We start from the raw sequence: 26,370 nt of genomic DNA on the forward strand, positions 1-26,370 counted from the left end.
TCTGTAGTGCCTGTTCAATCTTTTAACTGCATAAGCAGACTATTAGTTAAAAAAAACACAACCCCACCTATTAACCCTCTAGTACTCTTAACTGCAGAGGGAGAAATGTACTCTATAACAGCTTCCCAGAACTTCTCATCATTCAGAAGTAGGGGGAAAACAGGAAAGAATATGCTTTCTGCTTTGGCAGTTGTACTGTGTGGTGATGGGAGATTGATTATATGAGGAATGGTAAAGATTGTTCGGAGTTGTTGAAAGGGTATAAAAGCCTCATGTTCCCCCAGTCCTGTTTTTGAATTCATTCAGGCTAACATCAAGATTCCTTCACGAAACATGCCATTGATGAATTGTGTGAACCAAATAGCGGAAAGTCATTTATGCTCCCCTTTAGCAACCCCAGGAAATCATGTAACCATCATCGTTCGGGGGGGGGGGGAGGCAAGTTATTATATCTTGTTCACATCCAAGTATCTGATTCTAGAAACCACATCAGCCTTGCCATTCACGTGGTTGATTTGAGAGCCAGCTCTGAGCTTGCCTTCCCTCACACACCCCAGGGTATATTTCAGACTTTGGCAGGCATCAGGGGTAGGGAACCTCAGACTGTGTGCTGAATGTGGCCCTCCAGGCCTCTCCATCTGGCCCCCATGACACTCTCAGGTCACACCCCTCATTAGCCCTGCTCCGCACCCCTTCAAATGTCTTTGCCTGTCTGGAATTTGCCCTTGAACCTTGATCATCTTGCTTGCTTGCCTGGATTGAGCGTGGATGAAGAGAGGGAGGTGTGTGTGTGTGTGTGTGTGTGTGTGTGTGTGTGTAGAAACCAGGGTTGTGAGAGAAATTCAACTCAGTTTGCAATTAAAGCTGATTTGATCAAATCCACGCTCCCCACCCCCAAAGGAAAACCAAAGCATAGCTAAAATTTGCACTTTGCCAAATTTTGTGATGCAGTAGTGAACATGTATGTGTGAACCAGGTCTGCTGTTCTGGACACAAAACCATTTCAGCCTCCTGTAAGACAATGAAAAAGTAGACAGACTATAGGTTTGTGGGTGGTTGTCTTTTTGGGGAGAGAACAGAGCCCTGAGGTACTCCACAAGTGAGTGATCAGGGGTCCCAAACACTCACCCCCAACACCACTTTCTGGACACGGCTCAAGAGGAAGGAGCGGATCCATTGTATAACAGTGCCCCCAGCTCCCAGTTCCTCTAGACGGTCCAGAAGGATGTCATGGTCAATGGCATCAAAGGCCACTGAGAGATCCAGCAGAATTAGGAAGCAGCTTTCAGCTCTGCCCCTAGCCTGCCAGAGATCATCAACCAGCGCAACCAATCAGTTCCATGATGGGGCCTGAATCCTGACTGTAAGAGATCCAAATGGTCCACAGCCTCAAAACGTGCCTGGAGTTGTTCAGCAACCACCCGCTCAATCACCTTGCCCAAGAATGGAAGATTTGAGACTAGGCAATAATTGGCCATAATGGCCGGGTCCAAAGATGTGCAGAACCTTGATACACTTAGCCTGTGGAGGATAAACTGGCCTAAAAAATCTGTACCATTTTATGGCTTGGTTCTTTTCTTTTTAATCCTCAAACACGCAACCCACCCACATTGTGAGCTGTACTGTAGCTACAGACTTATGCATCCGAATCAATCCCCAGGAGCTCAGGTCTTCCAAGTGGGCGAGAATAAAGCACTACTCAGCTGGTCCTACTTTGGTAATAGCAACTCTGATGACTCTTGCTCAGCCCACAGCCCTGTTAAATTTTAAGAGCCTGAAATGAAAGAGACGGGGGAACAGCAAAGCTACATTCAAAAGCCAGGAAGGTTATTCAACAAAAAAGCCATAAAAGTCAGAACCCTGCAGGTGGCCAGCCTTGCCATGCTCACTAACAAGCTCGAAGGTTAATGTGTAGCCTTCCCTCGGGTTATAACTGGAAGGCCTGACTCAAGCCTTCCGGGCAGAACCAAAGTTATTACGATTAATGTGGCATATCCTTGCCCACCATGGAACAAAAAACCATGCTGTTAAACATGGGCAGAACAAGATTAGGCATTGTGCCAAATACGCTGTACCATCATACTTGGGTCCATCCATTATGGAGCATAATTAAAAATACATTAGGCTCAGCTTAGCTTAGAGACACCCCACTCTTTCTACCGGACCCATTTGGATCTCTTAAGATACGTCCAGTTTCGGAAAGGGATTTGTTTTTGTTTGCATCACAAAGAGAAATGACCTAATTTGCATTATTCAGACCAATATATGAACCGAAACACATACATTCTTTGAAACATGCCCTCCTCCAATACATTTATGAAAGGAAAGTGTGCATACAAATGTGTTTATTAGTGAAAATGCTAGTCAAAAATGCATATGGGGGGGAATCACTTGCAAAAATTGGTATAGTCATCAAAACTGCATACAAAAATTTGCTTATCAGGAACTTTACACTAAAACTCCATTCTCAGGAGTTTTTTTTTTAAAAAAAGAAAACCACAGATTGCTGTGGAAATGCGTAGAACTGGAATTTAAGATTGGGAAAACTGAAACTGAAATTGACAGATTCATGCATCCCTTGCCAATTAATTTTCAGTGGATTTTTTTTATCTACGCTGCTTAGAGATATGAATAAAGTGGTATAGAAATATTATAAGTAAATAAATACAATTAATTTTCAGTGGATTTTTTAATCTACGCTGCTTAGAGATATGAATAAAGTGGTATAGAAATATTATAAGTAAATAAATACAATGTATTACCAATATGAAAAGGCATGAATACAGACCCTCAGCCCCACTCCCCAAACCTGCTAAAGTCTCAGGGCTCCCTCCAGATGACCTGTTTGTTGAACAAGCATCCTGATTTGCCTACACAAAGCTTATGTGGTTAGGTTACCTCCGCTCTTTATTGAGAAGTTACCCTGATTTGCTTCTCAGATGTGCGCCCCAGACTTTTAAATGCATTTCCCTTTCACTTTCCCAACTTCAAAAAGTCTCCTTCTTTCTAAAAGCAGATTTGTTGCACAAGGGGAACAGAGCAAACCTAAAGTTCTGGCAGGCGTTTGAATGCCTTTTGATGGCCTGGAGGCATCCCAAGTCTGAACACATTTTGGAAGTGGTGCTAAAAGTGATGTTTTTGCTGGCTGGTGGGGCAAATTCACAGCATTTTAATTCAATAAAATGTATAGTCTTACTGTAGACTCTTTTCTTGTCTGCTTTGTTGCCCACTGGGGCCAGGCTCTCTTTAAAATGTTTCGAAGCTCCAAACATTCCCCCTACAAGGTGAGCCATGGCTCTATTTTCAGTCCTAAAGTAAATATAGCAGTAGCCTACTTAACATGTGAATAAGGGTAGCTATGCTCTTTAAACTCATCTGTAGGGTTGCATGGAGAGATAAGGCCATATTCAATGTTGCAGTTGGGAAAGGATGAGTTTAAAGGTCTCACGGCAAAGAAATCCCAAGGTCCTGCAATGCACCTTATTAGATTCTGCAAATGTGGCAATGGCAAGACCAAAACCTCCCTCAACTCCTACCTTCTCTTTTCCATGTACTCCACCTTGTGGATGCAAAGTTAACTGCAGGCAAGGAAGCCAAGTGCTGGGGAGGCTTTTACAACTGTGTTAAGATGCATTACTGTCAGGCAAAATTAAAAGGAAAAACAAAAGGACACATTTTATTTTATCTGATGCCAGGAGAAATTCATTGGCTTTAGGTTTTGACTGGCAACACAAGAACAAAAAAATATTACCTGCTCAATACATTTTGGCTCATTCAAAACCAAAGTTTCTTTCCAGTTTGGTTTTGAGTGGAAAAGTGGCTTGCTCATTTTTCCGTGCCGGCAATTAGAACTCGCGGGGCAACTTCCCTGCAAACTGTCCTTGAAATAATGAGCTGAAGGCACAGCCAGCCCAATGCATTTTGCCACCCAAGGCAGGCCACAAAAACGACACTTCCCTGCCAGTGAAGAAGGGTTGAGGGAAGAGTTACATCAGGAAGGGGGGGGGAGATAAAGAACAGGAACAAGGGTGGGAGACCTCCCATTAGCCAAGATACCACTATAAACGTGACATGGTGTGGGACAGGGGTCAGCAAGGTTTACCTTGCCTGGGCCGGTTCACTCCAGCAGAGATCCCTCCGTGGGCCAGTCTGTGTGTCTGCACAGACACAATTTTTGGCATCTGCGCATGCACAGACGTGATTTTTGGTGCAACAAAAGCAAGTCCCCGCGCTGCACTGCGCCAGTTTAGCGCAGCGCACTGGGACTCACCAAGCAGGTGGCTCAGTTCGGGAGCAGCTCGTGGGCCAGTTAAACGGCCCCTGTGGGCTGCTTGTGGCTCATGGGCCTTAGGTTGCTGACCCCTGGTGTGTGAGACAGACCTGGCCTCCAAGGAGCACAGGACAACTTGCCATTGCCACTGCAGCAGCAGGCGATGCATTCCTTGGATCTGCTGCTTCTGAGGATCCTGCCACCTGAGGCAGTCCTCACCTTGTCTCATGGGTCGGCTGGCCCTGGCTGAAGGGGCTGCATATAGAGGGGTTTGAAATAAAAGCAAACACTAAGCATTCCTACAACACTACTGCTGTCTAGAACTGTGGCCTCTATCTGCAGTAACCAGCATTACTCTGGGTTAGCATCTAAAGCCAATGGTCGCATGAAACTAGGGACAAATAAATCACTCTGTTACTTTTGCATGGATTTTCTCTAAAACCCACCCCATCCTCCCATTAATATGCGTTTTAAAAAAAAAATAACAACACAAAAATCACATAATTTTTATACGCATTTCTCAACATAATGGGTTGCACCGTTTCTCTTCCAGTTTTCCCCCCTCCCCATTTTATCCTTTCAACAAGGTAGGCTAGGCTGAGGGACACCGATTAGCCCAAGGCTACCTAGTGAGCTTCATGGATGAGTGAGGATTCGAACCCAGGTCTCCCAGATTGTAGTCCAGTACTCTAACCATTACACCGCACCGGCACTCCTCAATTTCTTCTACACCTTTTGGCAGTTTCCCGGGGGTTTACAAATGATTGCTCAGTGCAGGTTCGCTATGCAGCATCACACAAAATTTTAATGTGCCTTACAAATACGTTGTTGCTCAATAAGCTAACATTAAAACCATTTTATGCATAACTGTAGCAAATTCAAAAATTATTGCACACATTATTTAGAAATGGAGATGTATTATTTTAAAATACTGAAATTCCTCATAAAAGAATTTTAAGATTTTTTTTTAAAAAAAAGAATAAAAAACCCTATGAAGATACCTGTTTAGGAATGGTAACAGTGTGGACCATCCCTAGTACTTCTCTAAGCTTATTCTCTCACAATAGACTGCATGGTTCTTCAAAATCCTTCCAAACAGCTATCAGAATTTAGGAGTTGGGGAAATCACTGTGAGATGGTTCCACTCCCATCTCTAAGGGCAATTTTAGAAAGAAACAATAAATAACAGGAAATAGCTCGGTTGGCTACAGCATGGTAATGCCAAGGTTGCAGGTTAAATCCCCATAAAGGACAGCTGCATCTTCCTGCATTGAATGGGGGTGGACTAGATGATCCTCAGGGTCCCTTCCAACTCTATAATTCTAAGAACTTCAGCCCCATGGGAGTTACCAAACAACCAAAGTCTATGTCCATAGAATGAACATTTAACACAGGGGTTCCTAACCCTGTTAGCCCAAGAGCCACACTTGGTATTGGCCACCCCTCTGAGAACTGTGCACTAGTGTGAAACATGACCAGAATAAAAGTGCACACACAACTTCTTCCAGATGCCTCTCTTATTGGAAGTAGGAAATTCAACAGCAAATGGGCTTTAACAGTAGCACCCTGGCTATGAAACATCAAAATTGTGATTTTTGGGGGTACCAGGCAAAAATGTTTGCTTATGCATGCTTTTCAATTTGTTAGAAGTCCATTTCATAGGTTTCATTGTATTTTTGTTATGAATGAGTGCACCCCACCCTGAAATCCAAAGAGAGGGGTATAATCTTTTAAAAATAAATAAATAAAGGTTTGTATTCAAGGAGAAAGAAGATCAAACACAAGCGCAACTTGAGATGAAATATGTGGTAGAAAAGCTACACACACCTCTGAAGTACAAGAGACTTACTAAACCTCTACAGCAAGACTATTCACATGAAATAAGGCCAACTCCTTTTAGCAATGCAGCTAATAAAAATTTTAATATAATAAAAACAACATTTTTTTAAATGTTCACAAAGTGGGGAAAAAATCAAAAATAAGGCAGCCATCCATGGAATGATTTCATGTGTACAAATGATTTGGAGAAAAAAAACATTAAAATTACACTTTTGTACACAGAATCAGGTATACAGCTGTGCCCACAAAGTCTGAGCTGCTCAGAAACATAACCAAAGCACAGAAAAGCTGATCTCCTTTTGAAATAGACATTCAATTTTCAAATGTCTCTGTAAGCACACCCACCCACCCAGGTCTCCTGTGGTTCATCATAAAGAGCATAAAACAACAGTACATACACAAGTTCAAGTTTTCCCCATTTGAATACAGATGGCTACAAATGCAAGCTTGCTCTGAGTGTTTTGAGTTGTTGAGCCCTCTGAGCAGCTGAGTATTTTTTTTCTGCTGTTTCAAATTATCATTTTCAGTTATCCTGAGAAGTTTCCTTCCACCATTTGGAGATTCGGTGTTCCCTTGATATGTCTGCTCTGCTGTCCTCTTAGCTGTTATACAACAAGTTTAACTCAGGCAAGAGATCATCCCTGTTTTGTGAATGAAAGCAGGATAGCCAATTAAATGACCAAACAATGTTGCACACAGATAGAGCTCATCTTATACTGATTTCCACTTAAACTGATTTCCACTTTCAACTCAGTCCAAAACTGACATGAATAATGGAAGTACATGAATTTGTAAGTAGTTACAAATAATAAATCCCTTTATCCTCAGCAGTCTATGGCTCCTAGGAGTCTACTGTGAAGCCTAGATTGGAATTTGTATTTTACTACTAAGAACTAAGAGCAGAACTAGACTACAAAGCCCTCATTTCAAGTGAAGATTGAAATAAATCCACATTTACCATGACCAATCTGGAAGATTCTTTAAAGTTAGGATTCTCACAGATACAAGAGATGAAACATCTGGTTGCTGTTAATAATGTAAATATTCCCCTCTCTTTGCTACCTACTTTTCTTGTGGTAGTTAGCAGATGAAGCAACTAGACACCCTCATTGCCAGAGTGGAAAATCAGGTTGCTTCTGGCAACATTCTAACCTCAAGATCTTGACACACTGCCTCTATGACTTATCGCTCTTAAATTGATGCACACAGTATAATTCTACAGTGTGAGAGGTATACAGTATAATTCTAGATCCTGTCGCAAATGCTCTAGACGCAGCCCTATAAATCAAGTCCAATGAAGGCATCCTACCAGTGGCATAATGGGCCAAAAGTTAGCGAACAGGGATGGCAGAACTGGCAGGCCTTGTTTTCATAAATACAAAGTGATCCAATATAGGCAGGTACTGGCCACTTTCCAAAATGTAATGAGCAGCTAAAGGCAACTCTGGCCAACAGCAGGATTTTCAAGATCCCAGCATCACAACGCTGACTCTCAAATATTAAATATACTAGGAAAAACTGTTTTAAGTGTGGTTCAATTCCCATTCCTACACCCATTGCTTCTATGTCAGATAGTTTGCCGTTTACCCACAAGTTCCCATTTTTGCGGTTTTCCTCTCTGCCAGCTCAGGAACAGCTTCCTCATCATCTTGCCCACCACAGTAGGCCAAATCGAGCCTTTAATTATACTTGTGCCCAACTTACCTTTGGTCATCAATAATGAAGATGTGACATGCACATCTTGGTTCACATATCAGGTGTCCGTACCTTTTCTTTGTTACAAGATTTAAGAGTATTTCTGTTTTCAACATAGAGAAGAGATTCTTCTTCAAAAGAGACTCTTGAGCAGTACAAAAGCATTTTTACTTTTTTAAAGCAAGCCTATATAACCTGTGTTGCACAAACCCAGCAGCTGTGGGTTCTTACAGTCCCAGGCAGGCAAAAAGCAACAACAGGTGTTTTATTCAAGCTTCTAGTGGATCCCCTTATGTAGTTGGGTACCTGGTAGAATAGATTACACTGAGGAGGCCTGCTAAGATCTTTAAAAGTAGATCAATAATAAGCCTTCAGAAAAGACGATACATACAATATTGATTCTGTGTGGATTTTTCACTTACATTTTTAATGTTAAATGCCCCCATATATATTTTTTAAAAAGATCCCTGGTGAAATTTTGATCTTGACTGTCACTGCTGTACCAATGCCAAACAATACCAGCAAGCAAGAATCACCCATTAAAACAAAACCTTCATGAGGAATCATACCAGTATACTATGCCAAACAACTACAGGATGTGAAGAAGGCATGGAAGAGATCAGAATTGTAAGAGCTACTGGGCTGTGAAAAGATGGGGAAACATTTGTCACGTAGAATAACCAGTGCTACAGAAAACTGCCAATTCATCTTCTTGCTTTGTGTGTGTGTGTTTTAAGATAAAATGACCATTAACTGAAGAACAATGGAGGTGAAGGTTTCAAATTGAAGTAAAAATTGTGCACCAAGAATGTACATAAACTTTCAGATATTTTAGGATTCGCCCTATGACTCTTACAGTTTCTTTCACAATGAAGTTAAGTTTATAGGCCAAAAGGAAGGCTCTTCTCCATGGAAAGGCACTGCATTTCAGAATTGCAGTTACACTCGATGTTGATTGAAATATTTCGGATTGAAATATTTCAGAAGCAGATTTCAGAAAGAAAGGGAGGCTCAATTCAGACAGGCTCACAATTTAGAATGTTTCTTGTTTGTAATAACAAGAAATGTTAAGGTCTTTGCTTTTGTATAGGTAAATACTTTGGGCACCCTTCACTCTTAATGAACAGTGCTTACCTTAGTCTATTTTAGCAGAATAAGCCTTTGTAGATGTGCACAGTGTCCATTTCAATAAGCACATACCCCTCTGCGCTCAGAACCACCCAATTTTCAGCCCAATGTGACTCCTTGATTCTACCATATAGATGATAACACTCAAGGGACACAATAGATGTGCTTCCTAGTAATGCAATATATAAAATCCTATCAAGTTGTTTAACTTGTACAGATCTTTTCTAGGACTTTATCCCGTTGATGTTTCTTCACCAGATGCATCTCCCAAGATAGTTATGCCATCATTATCACATGAAAAATCTTGGAGGTGAAAACTAGTCCCAGATGTCAGAAGGCAGCATCCAATGTCAAGAGGTCAGCTGTGAATGCTGACATATAGAATACTTTTGATTATGCTTTCATGATGAGCCACAAAGTCCTTCCCAAATCATCTGCCATAGAATCTCTAAATTCCAACTTCCCTGAGAATAGGGCAGGAAGTCATAATTAAAACATCTTCAGAAAAGGGAAGTTATGCAGAATTTATATCCGGCTGCCGAGAGTATCATCTCCTATGCTAACAAGCTTTCCCAGAAATCCTCCTTTGCGTCTCTCTGACTCCTTAAAACAGATGGGGTGGTTAACAGGGTAAGAGAGACAATGATAAAAGGGCAGCTTGACACACCAGATTGCTGCTCACATCAGAGACTGAGGAGAAGATTGCTGCACTTCAGACCTTTAATGCTGGTGTCCAATGGACAGAATCAGAGGAATCAGGCAGCCGAGAACTAATGCTGCCACCTCCAGGCGACTGAGTCCTTTGCCTCCAGTAGAGTCAGGTTTGTGGCTATGTCCCATTCCGCCCACTTCAGGGAGAACGTGAACTGTGGCAACATAAAGAAAAGTTCCAGCAGAGAAAAGCATGGCGACTCCAGTGGCATTGACGTCTGAAAGTGCTTGTTTGCTGCTCTGTAAAAGAAGAGGGTGGCAAGGGAGAGAAAACACAGAGTTGATCTGTCTTTAATAATGCTTGTAACTTATTCCAGGGAAGAAGTCAACTCTGAAGAAATGTTAATGTTGACCTAAAAGGATTTCTGCAATCAAAAAATCAAGCTACCTTTACAGCTATCTTCCCTCATTGCCCCCCTAAAGATTATCTTTAATGCACATGCACTAGTCATTGCAAAAACAGAATGCCTACAGATGGTTAACATAATATTGATTATGAAATCATAATTTCCCCCCTGTAAGGGTGGTGGGCCCACTCAGATGGCCTGCACTCAGAGACTGATGGAAACTGATGTGTTCCTGAACGCTCTGGGGGATTTTCCAGTGGAGAAAGCTAACGATTCTTGATCTCGCTATGGAATTGTGCAATGAAACGTGTGGTTGACACAAACATTCCCATGCGTCCTTTCTAGCATTGTGGAGCCCAAGCAGCCCTTTGGTATTCTGAGAAGGTCCAGGCTACAGAACAAGTTGGATGAAGACCTGAGCGCAAATGGCTCAAGCCCTGCTGTGAAGTTGACCAAACACGTAATTATGCCTACCATGTGGCAGTGCAAGCTGCAAAAAAGCTCATTTTGCAGCTTGCATTGCATCCTCTTGCAGTCGGTAGCAGTTATTTTGGACAGTCTGGAAGTTACTGACTCCCTGGTGTGGGAGGGACCTCTTTCAAAGACCTACTGTGACTAACTGGTTACACACTTTGAGGATAAAGTTGCTTGACTTTGAAGTGATATTTTTTCTGCACTTGTTGCACTCCACTCAAACACTTCAGTATATGGAACTAGTGCTGTTACAGGTGCCACATACTACCACTTCTGTATTTAGTGTGGCAGCACATACACTTTGGGACTGACTCCCTGCCTACTGACCCCAGGCAGCTGACCCCAGGCAGGCTTGCCCTTTTTTCAGCTTCTGCTAAAAATAATTTTGTTCAAACAGCCTATCCAGATATGTCATATATATAGTATGTTGATGTGTGTTTTAACTGGTTTTTAGTTTACTGATTTTATTTTATTCAATGTTTTGAATAGTTGTTTTTACTGACAAGTTTATTGCTTTATAATCTTTGTAAACCACTTTGAGGGTGTTTGTTTGTTTGTTTGTTTGTTTGTTTGTTACAATCAAACAATGTATAAATTTTATGAAATAAATAGCCAAACAATGGTTTTCATTCAAAGCATGTCTGCACAAGGAACCATTAACAAAGTTGGATCCAGACATTAACAAAGTTGGATCCAGATATGCTCTTCTGTGGGTAAAGGGCTCTTGCCAGTTGCAGAAGGGACTCTAATCCTGTGGAGGTGCCTGCTGGGGGTGGGGGCAGTTAATTTCTACCCAATCATCCTTAAATTACCATTTCCCATACTGTTATCCTGTTATGAATTGACATGCTTTGAATGAGCCACAAGATTGGCTGAAGACCATCACCCAAATTGGATGCTGTTAATGAACTATTTCTGAACTGTGTTGATCAAAGATGGGATGTTCATGTTCTGGCAAAAAGTACCACACCTGCAAGGAAGTGTGAAAGGCCGGCCATGCAATGCTAGTTACAAACAGTGAGTATTGTACTGTGCCAGAAGTTACAGAAGATCAAGTACAAACAATAAGTATTACAATGTGCCAAGAACATGCTAAGGACTGCCAGGAACATGTCACTCAGGAATATGAGATTCAGATGCACAACGAGAAGAGCATATAAGATTAGACCGTCTCGGACTAAGCTGTGTGCCGGACTGGGATCCTGAAGTCTGCCACCCATAACTCTTACTAGAACTTGATCACTTCTGGCGAAGAGAGAGTTGAGTGTGTATGCGTGTGTGGGTGTTTGACTGAGTGCATGTTCCCTCATCTTGTTATATGTTATGTTTGTTAATCAATAAAGCAATTTTATAGAATCATTCCAATACGTATTGGTTGTCTGACTGCTTACTTGCCCTCTCTCTCTAGAGCTTACTGAATCTTATTTATGCTAAACATCTAAACAGATAAAAGAACCTAGTTTATTCTTAACCCCCCCCAATCAACTTTTCAGGAGGCAAAAAGGAAAGGCGGAATCAGCAGAAATTGTTTCCACTCTACCTTTCTTCACAAGGGCATTCCCTTCATTCCATATAAGATCCATTATGTTTTTAGTTACTGTGCAATTGTCTAGCTGCAGTTTTTAAAAAATACCAGTCATGCAGACATACTGCTATTTTTTCAGCTGTAAGACTAACTGGATGGTAGTGTGTTAAGTGGCTCACAAATAAAAGTGACAAAAGGAGTAGATAGAGCACTTCTGAAGAGTTGATTAAACACTGGCCATGCTCCTCAGCTATTAATCAGTATTCTGGAAAGTTAGACCTGAAATATTTACCTTGCTTAGTCCCAAGTAAGTCACCATTGACAGAACAGGGGCTGCAAGTGCAAAAACCAGCAAGTGCTTCCTGATTCGATTCCGTTCAAGACCAGCGTGCATTAGAAAGGAAACAAGACCAAAAGCAGCTGGTGCCTACAAGAGAAAAAACAGTCAACAAAACTCTTACTTACCAAATACAAAAGAAAGTGACACCCCTCTTTCTGCTCATGTGAAATTCAATGTTCAGCTAGCCACACTGCTACTAGCCTGTAGCCATGCTGTGTGTAGCTTTCTATGCATTTATGGTTATTCTGAGCATGAGGTTTGAAGCGGCTCATTTTTACTTATTAGATTTACAAACTGCCTTTCAAAAAGCATGCTATTAGCACTTCACAGCTCAAAGGTTTGCATAATCATCAAAATCACATTAAGTAGGCTATAAATGGTCTTTTCCACCTTCATTTTTATATTTATTAACGTCAAAGCAGCATCAATCACAAGTTTCTGCTGGAAAATGCACTTCTATTCCTAACTTACCAACAAGGAAGTTTCACTATGTGACCTGGAGTACAGCGGGGAAATTCTCAACTCATAGATTTAGAACCTTTTAGCATGACATCCCTTTTCTGCTTTTTAAAATAAGCTAAAACGACTCTTTCCTCACAGGGAAAGGACTCTGATTTCAACCTTTTATCACTCCTTTCCCATCCTAGGCTATCAGAAAGATGTCAGATACCACACACTTAAATGCATATCTTTACTACTAGGATGCAATATATAATTGTATGCCAACTAAAGAAAAATTAAGAAAATGTGTGGATGTCTTAAGACAGTTTATTGAATCAAAATTTATACAACCAGAGAGAATTTCTGTTACAATTTCAAATTCCTAACAGCTGATAGTGAAATATATAGATTATTGCATTGCGTTATACATGGGACTTCCTCTGAAGATGGTTCAGAAATTTCAGCTGGTGCAGAATTCAGTGGCGGGTTGCTCTCCAGGACAAGATCGCTTCAGCACAGAGTGCCAATCCTGGTCCAATTGCACTAGCTGCCAATTAGTTTCTGGGCCCAATTCAAAGTGCTGGTTTTGAAGGAAAACCTTAAATGGCTCAGGACCTTTTCTTGCCATATGATCAGATCTGGACCTTGTGCTCATCATCTGAGGCCTCTTCCATGAGAGGTCCAGAGGGCAGCAAAATGAGAACGGGCCCTTTCTGTGGTGGCTCCGTTGTAGGATGCTCTCCCCAGGGAGGCTTGCCTGGTATCTTCATTATCTATCTTTAGGCACCAGGCAAAAACAACTTTTCTCCCAGGCCTTTGGTAATGAGCCAATCTATGGCCTTTTAAACTGTGGCGGGTATTGTTTTTGTTTGTTACTATCTTACACATTTTTGTGTTGTAAATTGCCCTGTGATGCTCAGATGAAAGGTGCTATAGAACTGTAATAAATTTAACAAGCAAACAAGAAATATGTAAAGGTTTGAGACTCAAAACTTACCTTATGTAACATAATCGCAACAAACACTATTAGCTGGACACTGGTCTGAGATGTGGAAGCAGCCGCACCCAAGGCAACACCATCAGCTTAATGAGGATGGAAAAAACCAAACCACACAAAAGTGAACTCACCCACTGATCAAAGGCTTTCTGGGACCAATTTATGCAAGGAACAAGCGTACCAACACACCTCTTATTCCACTCCAGAGACCTGAACCAGAAGCTTCCCCCACCCCTCAGAAAAAAAACTTAAATTAAAAGCAAATGTGATGCTTCTTGCTTATGCACTGAATTGCATGTCCCCATTAGGTACATCTCCTTGAGCTTCATGACAGTCTTCTCTCTCCCAGCTCCTTCAATACAAGATAATGTTCAGTTAGCCTGGAGCTGGCTATAGCAAGCATGATGCAAAGGACTAATTACTTGTGTCACATTTAGCAAAGCAACCCTAATTCTAACCCAGGTGACTTGACAATATATGAAGGTCTTTGGCATTATGCAGAAATGAAAAACAGTAACCTACCTGCAGCATGAACAACTAGTCCCAGTGTGGTAGTAATTTTGGAATTGCCCGACCTTGCTGCTTCTGGGTCTGAAATAATAAAGGAATCTTAAGCAAATAAGATACAAATAAGTAGGAAGAGAACCCTAAAGAAAAATATTACAGGCATTAAGGCACAACCTTTCAACTGCAACCAAACTACAACTTCTTAAAAGGTCGCCTGTTTCTTTATTTCAGATTATGTTTAGAATTAAGGGAAGGTGGAATATTCCAAAAAGTTTTGAGAGACATTAAACTTCAGTTTTCCTATTGCCCATTCTATTCTTGCTTTTATGTGATGGGTCTGTTTGCTGCAACTGGCCCTGGATATATATTAATTGCTGCTTGTTGTTTCTAGTATTTTATCTATGGATTTTTAAATCAATTTTCTGTGTTTCATTGGACCGTTTCATATACTTTTTGTTATTTGTTTGTTTAGCATTTCCTGAAAAGTGGGATATAAATTTATTAAAATAAATAAAATACGAGTAGCTGCATTTTCACTGATTGCTATTATTTCCTGAATTAAGACCGCATTTACCCAGTACTTTAAAACTAAGCTGTCATACTGTGTACTTTTTTGTTTAACTGTAAAAATCTGGCATATTATGAAACATTTTCTTTACATCAGTGAGCGTATAACAAATTGTTTTACTTAAGAGTGAATACCAGAATATTCATTCAGTTACTTGAATATTTCAAGGCCCTCGTCATTTATTCTGGTTATGTGTCCATAAAAGTTAAGACTTACCATCTGTAGCGTGGACATGAGAACTGCCAATCTGATCTACCAGAAGCATAAAGACAAACCCAAGGACCAGGGAAACACCAATATAAGCATGTAACCTTGAATGGTCATGGCTGTGGACATGGTCATGTACTACGGGCACATCCGCTGCTTTTTCTGATTCAACCATCTTTTGAGTCTCGCTAGCTGGGTGGTGCTTTGCTAGAAGAAACAAAAACAGGACAATCTGGAGTTATAACACAGAAGCCTCAAACGTTACATTCCCAACTTATTTTTAATTGTCAAAGTTGGTAAACAATTTGTTGCCCTACTAGTCCCAAAGCACTCCTTCCTGCTTTTGGAATAAAATATTGCAATGATAACCAAATTCTCTATAGCATATGAGGTAATCAGGATAGCTATGTGGTGTTCTTTATATCCCAGGAAGAGATTGTTATATGTCCAGGGAGCCTTTCTCAACCTTAGGTTCCCAGATGTTGTTGGATTACAACTCCCATCTTCCCTAACCACTGGCTCTACTAGCTAGGGATGATGGGAGTTGTAGTCCAACAACATCTGGGTACCCTAGGTTGAAAAAGGCTGCCCCAGGATGTAACACCAACATGGCTCAGTCATCCGCCTCCCCAGCTCTCTGAGCTGCATCACATTTTCCAGATGGAAAGAGTTAGTAAACAGAAAGAGGAGACAGTTAAGGAGATGGGGAATGAGCAACAAAGAGGACAGTGAATATATTCTTATTCACCCTTATTTGCAGGGTGGATGTATCTGTTTCCAAATGATTAACAATTGGAAAGTGAAGCATTCATCTAAGGCAAAGGTACCCTATTAGCGGAATGCCAAAAACTTTATGAGGGTAATTTCTTTATTAGGCCAACTCAAATGTTGCAAAATGGTGTGCAAGGTTTTGAGTTCTCCAGATGGCTTGGGTGGGGTTTGGCGAGGCTGTCTGATGAAAAAACCATCTGTGTCTATATCTGGTAAGAGTCTAAAAATGAGATGTAGAAGGAGGCAGCAGACATTCAAAATACTCTTTTATGTGTAACACAGGCTTCAGGTTGCACCAAGGCACTTTAGGAAGGCAAGACACATAATGCTCAACTCCTCATCTCTGAAAATACAAACACCAGCTGTTACACAGTTGTGTCTCCATCCTTAGACAAAACAGACAGGTTCCTTCGAATAAAGAGAAACTATGCAGTCTTTATGCTAGCAAAGGTAAAGATTTTTAGGTGTATTTAAGATCCTCTTGCTCTGCTTTGGGGTCCTGCTGTTGTACAGCTAAGCTATGGTTTAATGTGAATGAGCAGCATGGTGATGCACACTGCTCAAATGTTCTTCACAAATCAAACAAGCCAGATGCTGGCTTGTCCTGTTATCCAAACCCAAACTTGTGGTTTGTTCCTCCCCTCTCCACAACAAATTATAAGCCCAGGTTCAGATGAGACAAGTCAGAATCTGGCTCGTTTCATCTTCTGCATGGCAGGAGGGAGCAGCACCAAAGGAATTCTTGAGAAGAGTGCAGTAGCATGATGCTAATTTACATTAAACTATAGTTTGTTTAAAATTATGATTTAAATGAGATGTGCAAAGAAGGCTGGTTCTCTCAGCCTAACACACAATCTTATGGTTGTAAGTTGTTTTAAATTGTTGTTAATATTGTTTCCTGTCCTGGGACCTTAAGGTAAAGGGCAGATAAAAAAAATAAATTAGCAGCAGCAGCAATAACAACACCACGCTGTGAGATACAGTCTTCTAAAAGGAAGAGTAGGATTAAAATCTAATAAGCACATAGAACTGTCCAGAATTTTACCTATTTTTCACATTATAATCTTTGAATCCCCATGTTTTTGAAAGCCCCCTCCATTTCAAAAACCGACTGCCATGTGGCAAGGAGTGCTGTTAGTCAAGAAAAACAAATCAAAATTCCTCCTTGGGCTCACAGAAGTAAGTTTCAAAGTTATCCGGATCCTGGTTATGATATTTAATCTATTTTGGACCTTTAATTATGATGGAAATAGAAAGCTTAAAATTGTTCTACAACTGTTACAATTCAAAATACCTCATGGTCTATAAAGACCACAACTTGGGACTGCAAATAAACTACAAGTTTCTCTTCTGTAGTAACCAGTGCTTGAATTTTTAATCATAGAATCTTAGATAAATAAAATTCAGAATGAATCTTTCATAAAAACCAAAGAGACCCCAAAGGTCATCTAGTCCAACCCTCTGCAATGCAGGAATCTCAGCTAAAGCATCCATGACAGATGGCCACCCAACCTCTGTTTAAAACCTCCAAGGAAGGAGAGTCCACCACCTCTCATGGGAGGTTCCACTGCTGAACAGCTCTTACCGTCAGAAAGTTTTTTGAATGTTTAGTCGGAATCTCCTTTCTTGCATCTTGAAGCCACTGGTTCGAGTCCTACCCTCCAGAGCAGGAGAAAACAAGCATGCTCCCTCCTCCATGTGACAGCTCTTAAGATATTTGAAGACGATTATCATATCTCTTCTCAATCTCCTCTTTTCCAGGCTAAACATATCCAGCTCCTTCAAACGCTCCTCATAAGGCTTAGTTTCCAGACCCTTGATCATCTTGGTTGCCCTCCTCTGTACACGTTCCAGCTTGTCAACATCGTTCTTACACTGTGGTGCCCATAACTGGACACAGTATTCCAGGTGTGGTCTGACCACAATACACAGTGGTACTATTACTTCCCCTGATCTGGACACTATACTTCTGTTGATGCAGCCTAGAATAGCATTAGCTTGTTTTACTGCTGCATCACACTGTTGACTCATGTTAAGCTTGTGGTCCACCAAGACCCCTAGATCCTTTTCACATGTTCTGCTAGTAAGCCAGAGGTCCTCCATCCTCTATTTGCGCTTCTGGTTCTTCCTGCCTAAGTGCAGAACCTTACATGTGTCCCAATCTGTTAAGGTCATTTTGAATTCTGATGCTCTCTTCTGTGGCATTAGCTACCCTTCCCAGTTTGGTGTCATCTGCAAATTTGATGAGCATCCCCTCAATTCCTTCATCCAAGTTGTTTATAAAGACGTTGAACAACAACAGGCCCAGGACAGAACCCTGCGGCACCCCATTTGTCACTTTTTTCCAGGATGACGAGGGACCATTAATGGGTACTCTTTGGGTTCGGTCATTCAACCAGCTACTAGTGCACCTAACAGTTACCTCGTTTAACCCACATACTCTGCACCAGAATAATAGTGTTGTTTTCTCACCCTCCAGGATATCTTCATAAAGTGCATGTACTCCTTCAGGCACAATGACAGCCAAGGCAGTTCCACAAAGAAGTCCAGCACCAAGGACTGTGACCAGCTTCAACCTTTCCTGCAAATAAAATTCAGAATGAATATTTCATAAGAACCAAAATTATGACACACAAATAATTTTTGGATAGATATTGTTTGCTCAAATATACACCTGAGCTCTTGATATTAGAATTGGAAGAGGGGAACAGAAACTTGTTTTGGTGCTAGCCAGATGTGGCACTTCAAGCGTCTTGCCTGCCCACTGCCAACCCTAAACTCTGGAGCTGGAGAATAAGTCTGGGGCTTTTTTGTGATGGACAGTGGTGGCACTTTACACACCTTACCACAAAAATGGCTATCCCAACTTTTGTTTGTAGCTTGGAGCAGCATAGCAGCAGGATGGATCATTGTAATGTGCCTTCTGAAACACAGTACAATTGCAGTATCACTTCTTGCCAGCTCTAAGCTAGAAAGCAAGGGTGGGTCTCCTCTCATTGCCTTTCACCTTGGCAAAACAGAAAAGCAAAAATGCAAATAACTGTTTAAAAAAGAGAAACCGAATAGTGCAATTCTGAATACATGTATTTGAACTGGCATTTTACCAAGGACTGATTCACACAGCTATCTACAGAAACCCTACAAATCTCCAAAATCTAATGTGGGCATACACTGCAGGAAGCGATAGTCGATCAAGAGGTCTCTGGACCACATACACATAACAAATGGGCAGTGCTTTAAAAACCCATTTTGAGAATTTCCAATATGAGCACCACTTAATATTAATGTATCACACTGCCCTAGCTTGCTTAAGCAAGTTGGTAGAAGGGCTCCTTCTGTTTGCATAAGGGACTGAGATCCAGAGGAGGCTTCCAGCAGTGGAATTAGGAACTGAACAAACCAGGCTTTTATTTAACCAGCCATGTAGAAAAATGTAGTATCATCTTCCAAATACATAGCTCCTCAGCCACTGTGGCCCAAAGGTACAGTACATCCAAGATTTCTGGAAAAACTTGCAATTAGCTTGCAATAAGCTGAAAAGGTGCTATTCACTACAAAAGTTACACAACTAAGGAAGCTGCCTACTCCAACTACTTGTTCTAAACCAGCAATATTTTCAAATTACTTGTTATAGCTCAGCACTTTACAGTCAATTCTCCCAAAGAGAAAAATCATAGTACAGTAAAAAGTATCCAAAAGCAACCGTGCCATTCATGTTTCTCACAGTTAGAGTAGTTGCCGCATATTATAGAAATCTTTTCTAATAGTGTTATTTAGCATATATGCTTCCTTTAAATATGCTGCCATTTCTGAAGAAATGAAAGCCCATATAAGAACTCAAGTACTGCCTTTAATACATGAAACATCGGGTGATTGTTTGTCTTGTACATTTAACCTTTAGCATCAAATTTCACCCCCCCCCCAAAAAAAACCACACACCATGGAAGCTTCAAAAAGTATTTTTCAGGAAGTTTTTATCACAACACAACCCTAGTGCTATGTATGCAATTTTTTTTTACATATAAGATCAGAAGAATCAGAGATACTCTGTCAAATGGACAGATGTGAGGCAACAGGTAGAGGTTATGGAAAAAAGTTTCCTTGTTCAAGTTTGAGTTACCAGTAAAGGACAATAACAAAGTGATTAAAAAAAATCAACATTTTTAGTATAAGGAATACCGAGTTCTCAGTAATTTGGATTTCACAAGACATTTCTGCAAGCTATACAAACCAAGCCACACAATACAAATGTTAAAGCTACTTACCTTTACCAACATTTGCACCACACACACCCTTAGCAGAGGGAGTTAAAGATCAGAGGGAACTTAGTCAAGTAAAAATTACAGTTAATCACAGAGAGAACTCAAAACGCTGCTTTTGCTTTTTTAAAACCTCCAATTTTTGCCACCTCTTCTTCCCCCCTAGTCATCGCAGAGCACGGAAATCGTGACGTGTGGATCATGGGTAGCTGGGACGTGTACCCTATTTCAAAAGGTGGGCTAAGTTTGCAGGTTAGGCTTTCGTTTATCCAGAGCATTTATTAAGTTGCTTTCTCTCAATGTTTCTCATTTGCTGCCTCACTCTTTTTGAAAAAGCAGGTGGTTCTGTCTGTTTGTCTCTCTCTCACACACACACTGGACGAACTCGCTCCTGCGCGTCTCCCTTACAAAAGCGGACGGGCAGTTACGCGGGAGCCTCCTCCTTACCTCGGAAAAGTTCACCGCTAAAGGGATGATCCCGGCCACGTAGCAGCCAACCAGCATAGCCAGGGAGAGCAAGCTGATCGACAAGAAGTCATCCATGGCCGGCTTCTGCTCCTCGGCCGAGCTGCTCGCAGGGGCTCCGACTCACGAGAGGATTCGCCTTCCCGGCTGCGGAAGGGGAGCCAGCCTCAGGGGTCGCATGAAGCAGCGAGCGGGACAGCGGCCCCTCCTCCCGCGCCCGCAACAGGCCGAGACCCCGCGAGACACCTGCGCGCCTGGGACGCCGCAAACTCCCCCCAAGGCCCCGTCCGCCCGCTGCCTCCGCGGAGAGGCTCGGAGGCCCCGACCCAACCCCTGGAGGCTGCCTCCCGTCCCTCGGACCCGCAGCTCGAAGGACAGGCGCCCTTGCGGTGCAAGCGGAGAGGCAGGCAGGCCGGCCGGCTCCCGTCACGCAGAGCGAGAAAGCTACGAGGGAGCCCGAGAAACGGCCTGTGCCTCAGCCTCCCGCCACCATCCCTGCCGCCAGCATATGCCCAGCTCCCTCAGCTGTTGCCATGAAGGCCAAGTGGCAGCTCCTCACTCGACTTCCTCTTCCCTCACTCGACTTCCGGGACACTTGGCAGTTGAAAGGAGGCCTGTTGACCAAGCGACGCTGCATTTGACTCCCTCGTCTTCCCTGCCCAATTTTAAGATGGCGGAGAAAGGGAAGGAGGGCTGGGCATTGTAACGGGCGGCCATGCGTTGTTGTCTTTTTTGCCAGGAATGAGACGGCCGAGCGAGCCCTCACTAAAGATGGCCGCTTTCTGAGTTCTTGCAAAACTTCCGTCTCCCGCGCGGAGAGAACTGACGGCGAGCCACAGTCTCGCGAGACTTTCGTTATGTACCCGAACGAGAGGCGAATCATGTTTATGGCACTATGAAGGTGCTGGTGGGTGTGAGGTAGTGCTTCCGGTGGTCGCGGTGCATTGTGGTCGAGAAGACGTTGAGAGTTTTGTGCTTCGCGCCTGAGCCGAACGGAACGAGTCGCCATGGTGAGTTAAGGCAGAGAAGCTGCCCTCTCGTCTCCATCAGGCGGGAGCGCGGATGGGTTTGGTTGGAGAGCGTGGAGGAGAGGGAGGCGCTCCGCGTGGCGTCTCCCGGCGCGCTCATCCCCTGCTTCGGGCCTAAAATGGCCATGGCCCCGCAGTAAGGTCCGTTAGGCGGCTGCTGGGCTGCCGCCATATGAAGTGCCTGCTTTCTCTTGAAGGCTCCCGTAGCATCTCAGGAAGAACAGCCGCAGTTCACCCCCACTCCAAAAAGTTGCTCAAACAAATTCGAGCTAATAATGCATAAAGGCGTGCTTTGCTTTCCATTATGCCTCGAGTTGGTGCGTGGAGATAGCAGTGCATGTTTTGGAGTTCTCATTTTTTTTACTTTGGCGTGCTTTCTATGATAAAAAGTAAACTCAGTAAAGCGGGCAAATCAGGCTATGAATCACAACAAGCAATCCTAACAACAAAGTAAAAAGAAGCAGCGATGTTAAAAAAAATAGCTCTATAAAAACCATATCAATGTCAGCTGAGTTCTAAAACTATATTTTGAGTGAGTTGTTTTAGCTGATGACAAAGGCCCCTTAGTGCTCACATAACTTTCAAACACCAGCTTCAAGCTTGTCTCACCCGTGTTTCTTTTTATGAGGGGGTGTCTTTCTCCCACCTAACCCTTCTCCCCCAAATCACACAGATGTCACTGCTGTGGTGGATGAGAATGAAGCTCACACTGAGATAAGTCTGTTTAAGTTGTATCATTTGAGGGTACTGGATGGAGCTTAATGTACTTTTTACAGATAAACTCCTTGCACAATTGAGAAAAAACAAGCATGCTAGGGAGAATGCAAAGCCAGAACACTAATCCCTGTATGGAGGGATTGTTTCACTCTTTGTTGTGTGAAGGAGCATTTGATCACATGAGCAGAGTCCCTACTTACAGTCTCAAGTGCCCAGGTGTGACGATGGAAGGTTCTGTTCCATTGCTGATCTTCAGGCAGAAACACCCCACCCACACGCAGCAGTAGCCACAACAGAGCCTTTCAGGGGCATGTAAGAGAAGGACATGAACTTTCAGGTTCCTGGGTATCCTATTTTCTCCAATGTGCCCACAAACTGACTGCAAAATTGCACCAGTCCTGGAGCTGGTGTAATGTATTCTCTCTCTTCCCGCCCCCATTGTTGTAAATTGGAGAGAAACCTGCAGGAGGAAAAAAGAGCCCTCCTCTCCAGCTTCCATACAAAAAAATTCCTTGCACATAAACAAATCGTCTCTTCCCCCCCCCCGCCCCCTTTTTAAAGATCATTCGATTCTATGTAAATGTTAACTTTCTTTTTATAGTCTCACACAATTTTGCTTGTTCAACCTACCAAACGACCAGAAGGCAGGACTTATGCTGATTATGAGTCTGTGAATGAATGCATGGAAGGTAAGTACCACTGCTCTAGATGGAAAGCCAAACAAGTACCTGCTTAGATCCTTAGGCTGGGCCAGATCAGTCATTTACTGTGGGGGGCAGAAGGAATCCCAACCCAGTAAAAGTCTTGGGCTCTTGCATTATCATGGGGATACAGTAATTACTGGCCTAAGATGTACTGCATGTATTTGAAGAATTACTTTTACCAAATTATGAAGACATTTTAATGCTGCATTATTGGTAGGCTTATCCACATAAACCAAAGTCTACCTTCTTTCAAGCTGTTGTGATAGCCTATTTCCACACTGATCCCCTTTTCCTATGTTTCTTGACATGTAAGAACTTTAGCAAGCTGGAACCTTAAATGTTTCTAATATAAGTCCTGAATATTTTCTTAGGAGTCTGTAAAATGTATGAAGAACATCTGAAGAGAATGAATCCTAACAGCCCTTCAATTACATATGATATTAGCCAGTTATTTGATTTCATTGACGACTTGGCTGACCTCAGCTGCCTTGTGTAAGTATTTTATAGCTTATTATCTGTAAAGATACATATATTGGCTTACACATGTATTCTGAGGTATACATATTTACAGTGGGATTTTTATGTTCCTCAACAGCTCTGCAAGTTTTCAACCAGTGTGTCATGGCACCCTGGGGTGCCTTTAATGATGGCCAGAGGTGCCGCAGACAACACTGGCTTCTGTACCTCTTTCTTTTCCTCCTCTGATGCCCTCTTGCGTTGCTGCCTCCCAAAGACTTGCACAGCTGTTTATTGCAGCAGCTCTGGCTACAAGCTTCACAAGGAATGGTGCCTCTGGGAGGCATCTCTTTGCGGGGGGCGAGGAGGCAGCTCAGAGACCAGGGATGGCAGCAGCAACTGCTTGGAGGACTCCCAAGGGGAGGGGAGGGGAGGGGAGAGGAGAGGAGGCTGAGGGAACACTCCACAAGGGAAGGTGTTTGAAAAAGCGTGAGAGGCTGCCAACTCTGCAGACAAGGGGTGACCTAACTGGACTCCTGAGCTCCACATGGGTGCCGCAGAAAGAAGGTAGTTGGTCAACGGAACCGTGAATTTGAAAAGGTTGAAAACCTCTGGTTTGATCAAATGGTGTCAAGTTGCATGGCTACTGCCTGTTAAAGCACATTGCCTGAAAATGGGAGTTGTGCCACTAACTGCTATTTATTGTAATCCTCTGGGTTCTGGGCAGGTATTTTACAGTGTAGTGTTGCAACTTCCTTCTCTGTGGCCAGAGTATCTCCTTTTTGAACCCAACCGGATGTACAGTCTCATGGCTGAGGCTGAGGTTGTGAACCATGAAGGGTATGGGTCTAGAAAAAAAATGTTAGGCCGCATCACTCCTTGCTTGTACGAGCATATTAGATCAGAAGTATTAATCAGTTAAATCATAGTTATTCATATTTATTTAGATTTTATAAAGCCACCAGAGGGCATACTTTGAGCATGAAATATTTTATGTTTTTTAGCTGTAGAGGTCTAGATGGTGGTTCTGCTACTGCCCCTTCCATGGCATACTATCAATGACAAATTAAAACCATACAGACATGTTCATGGCACACAACTGAGTTCAGCACAGCCGGACATTTAGAGACCTGCTTATTAGCTTGCAGTTATACCTTTCATTAAGTTGAGATGCAGAGTTGGTACAGGCTTTAGATTAATATTTGTTTGAAACTTTGTTACTAGTGCTGTGTTAATGGTAACCACTGAAGGCATTGTTCCAGCATCACAAGATAATCGCATTTGGAAGCAAGTGGAGACTATTTTGGGCTGGGCTTTTGGAAGCAAGCTCTTACAAATATATAAATTCCTCCAAGATACACATCAGACTTGCTCTGTGACCCTAGACATTATCACCCTTCATTTTTAGAATTGCAGGGGTGTTTATATTCTGCTTGGAAAATGGGATCCTGATAATAGGTATCTCTTCCATTTAGAAATCACTGGTTCATTCTAGAAGAGAAACCATGGCTTCACTCGCATTTTTGACCTGCTGACTTTGGCTTAGCCTCACATACTGTATTCTTTATTTACAAATACTCTGGTTCAGCAAACAGGACATGGCTGAGGTACCATTACCATTTGTATAGGGCAAATGTGAGCTCTGAAGCAGCGGGCATTGATGGGCAACGGGTGTGTGTGTGGAAACCCCTGCTGGATTGAAACTATTGAATTTTGATTCCCAGCAGACACTGTTCTAGCATCCTACTGTTGTATAAGCTGCTGTTCAAAAACGTGTGAGGTTGAGGCTGATTGGTTTTGTGACATTTAAGAAATGCATGATGAACGATATTAACTGGCCTGTTCTTTTCCCCTCACAGTTACCGTGCTGATACTCAGACATACCAGCCATATAATAAAGACTGGATAAAGGAGAAGATCTATGTCCTCCTCCGCAGACAAGCTCAACAAGCAAGCAAATAGACACCATGGTTAAGGGGGTTTTGAGGGAAGGGTTTTGACAACAGGTGTGTACAGCGTTCTGTAGTGAAAGTTTTGTATTGTAGTCCTCCTGTTCATTCTTGTTAGCCTGTATCTGAGACAAAAATCTGTTAGAATTCCCAGGGACTTTCTCAGTTTAATACTCGAAGAAAAAAGGATATGCCTTCCACAGGTCTTTTAGTTTAATTGTCTTTGCTTAGACAGTTCTTCTTTCGTTCCTCACTCCCGGGATTGTTCAATTCTGCTTTACCACATTCGCTGTATGTACTCCTCTTTAGGGGGTTTTCCAATGTTATTTCTTGGAGGCAGTCACGGTGAAGAATAAAATAAATACTCTTTAGATAAATGTGTTGAGTGGTGGCTTCATAAGCCATGTAAGTTAAATATAGCCAGCTTGTGGAACTAACCACTTGAAGCTTGAATACTGATTGGCTCGTGAAAGATTTTGAGTTGCTGCAATCATCATACATCATGACAACATGCAAATATAACCAAATAGAGTTGGACCCTTGGTTTGGTGCTTTGAACAGGCCTTGGTTTCCTGCCAATTATTGTTTCAACATTTACATGGTTTGGGGGTAGATCTTTATAAATTGCTGAAATTGAAATATCAGTTGCTGGCTACCAACAGCAGGAGATAGTTGCTGCTGTCACATCCTGCTTATGGACTTCCTATAAGCATCTGTTTGGCCACAAAGTGAAACAAGTTGCTAGTGAAACAAAGTGAAACAAGTTGCACAAAGTGAAACAAGTTGCTTGATAGTTTTATTCTCACACTGGTGGTGAGATCCAAGGCCTATCTGCTGCTGAGGCATTCTTTGTTGGGTTCAGGGCAGCCATTCCCAATTCGAAGATATCAAGCTACTTTTAAAATAAACCATTCCTTGATACTCGGTCTCTTTAAGTACCGTACTTTTCCGTGTATAAGATTAGGTATTTTT

General features: G+C 42.3%; 2 protein-coding genes across 4 annotated transcripts; one reads left to right on the forward strand and one right to left on the reverse strand.

Moving 5' to 3' along the window:
- Positions 1–6,164: 6,164 nt before the first annotated feature.
- Positions 6,165–21,248, reverse strand: SLC39A9 (solute carrier family 39 member 9). Of its 2 annotated transcripts, XM_080975906.1 has the most exons (8): positions 21,104–21,248; positions 20,527–20,691; positions 18,293–18,401; positions 15,059–15,256; positions 14,290–14,358; positions 13,768–13,853; positions 12,282–12,416; positions 6,165–9,883 (listed from the first exon to the last, which is right to left on the reverse strand). In XM_080975906.1, exons 2-8 carry the CDS (start codon positions 20,620–20,622, stop codon positions 9,653–9,655), a joined length of 924 nt encoding a protein of 307 aa, XP_080832032.1. In that variant the 5' UTR covers positions 20,623–20,691; positions 21,104–21,248; the 3' UTR covers positions 6,165–9,652. The 2 variants fall into 2 exon arrangements, with proteins under 2 accessions (XP_080832032.1, XP_080832031.1); XM_080975905.1 differs by having other exon boundaries at positions 20,527–21,248.
- A 167-nt stretch (positions 21,249–21,415) lies between these two features.
- On the forward strand, positions 21,416–25,775 carry ERH (ERH mRNA splicing and mitosis factor). 2 transcript variants are annotated; one of them, XM_080975931.1, is made up of 4 exons: positions 21,416–21,554; positions 22,891–22,978; positions 23,365–23,485; positions 25,309–25,775. In XM_080975931.1, the coding sequence occupies exons 1-4, from the start codon at positions 21,552–21,554 to the stop codon at positions 25,409–25,411; spliced, it is 315 nt and encodes a 104-aa protein (XP_080832057.1). In that variant the 5' UTR covers positions 21,416–21,551; the 3' UTR covers positions 25,412–25,775. The 2 variants fall into 2 exon arrangements, with proteins under 2 accessions (XP_080832057.1, XP_080832056.1); XM_080975930.1 differs by lacking the exon at positions 21,416–21,554 and adding an exon at positions 21,833–21,889.
- Positions 25,776–26,370: the final 595 nt, after the last annotated feature.

This window comes from Podarcis pityusensis (genome assembly GCF_964106645.2).
Source record: "Podarcis pityusensis genome assembly, chromosome: 1".
In the NCBI taxonomy this organism is placed as follows: domain Eukaryota; kingdom Metazoa; phylum Chordata; class Lepidosauria; order Squamata; family Lacertidae; genus Podarcis; species Podarcis pityusensis.

What these genes read in the sequence shown, in the direction of transcription:
- SLC39A9 (XM_080975906.1), bottom strand. Translation starts at nt 20,622, where the DNA reads ATGGATGACTTCTTGTCGATCAGCTTGCTCTCCCTGGCTATGCTGGTT. An exon ending in TAGCGGTGAACTTTTCCGAG is followed by an intron (nt 18,402 to 20,526) that starts GTAAGGAGGAGG and finishes TTTTATTTGCAG; the next exon opens with GAAAGGTTGAAGCTGGTCAC. An exon ending in TTGCGATTATGTTACATAAG is followed by an intron (nt 12,417 to 13,767) that starts GTAAGTTTTGAG and finishes TTTCTCTTGTAG; the next exon opens with GCACCAGCTGCTTTTGGTCT.
- ERH (XM_080975930.1), top strand. Translation starts at nt 21,848, where the DNA reads ATGCATAAAGGCGTGCTTTGCTTTCCATTATGCCTCGAGTTG. An exon ending in TTCCATTATGCCTCGAGTTG is followed by an intron (nt 21,890 to 22,890) that starts GTGCGTGGAGAT and finishes TTCTTTTTATAG; the next exon opens with TCTCACACAATTTTGCTTGT. An exon ending in TGTGAATGAATGCATGGAAG is followed by an intron (nt 22,979 to 23,364) that starts GTAAGTACCACT and finishes ATATTTTCTTAG; the next exon opens with GAGTCTGTAAAATGTATGAA.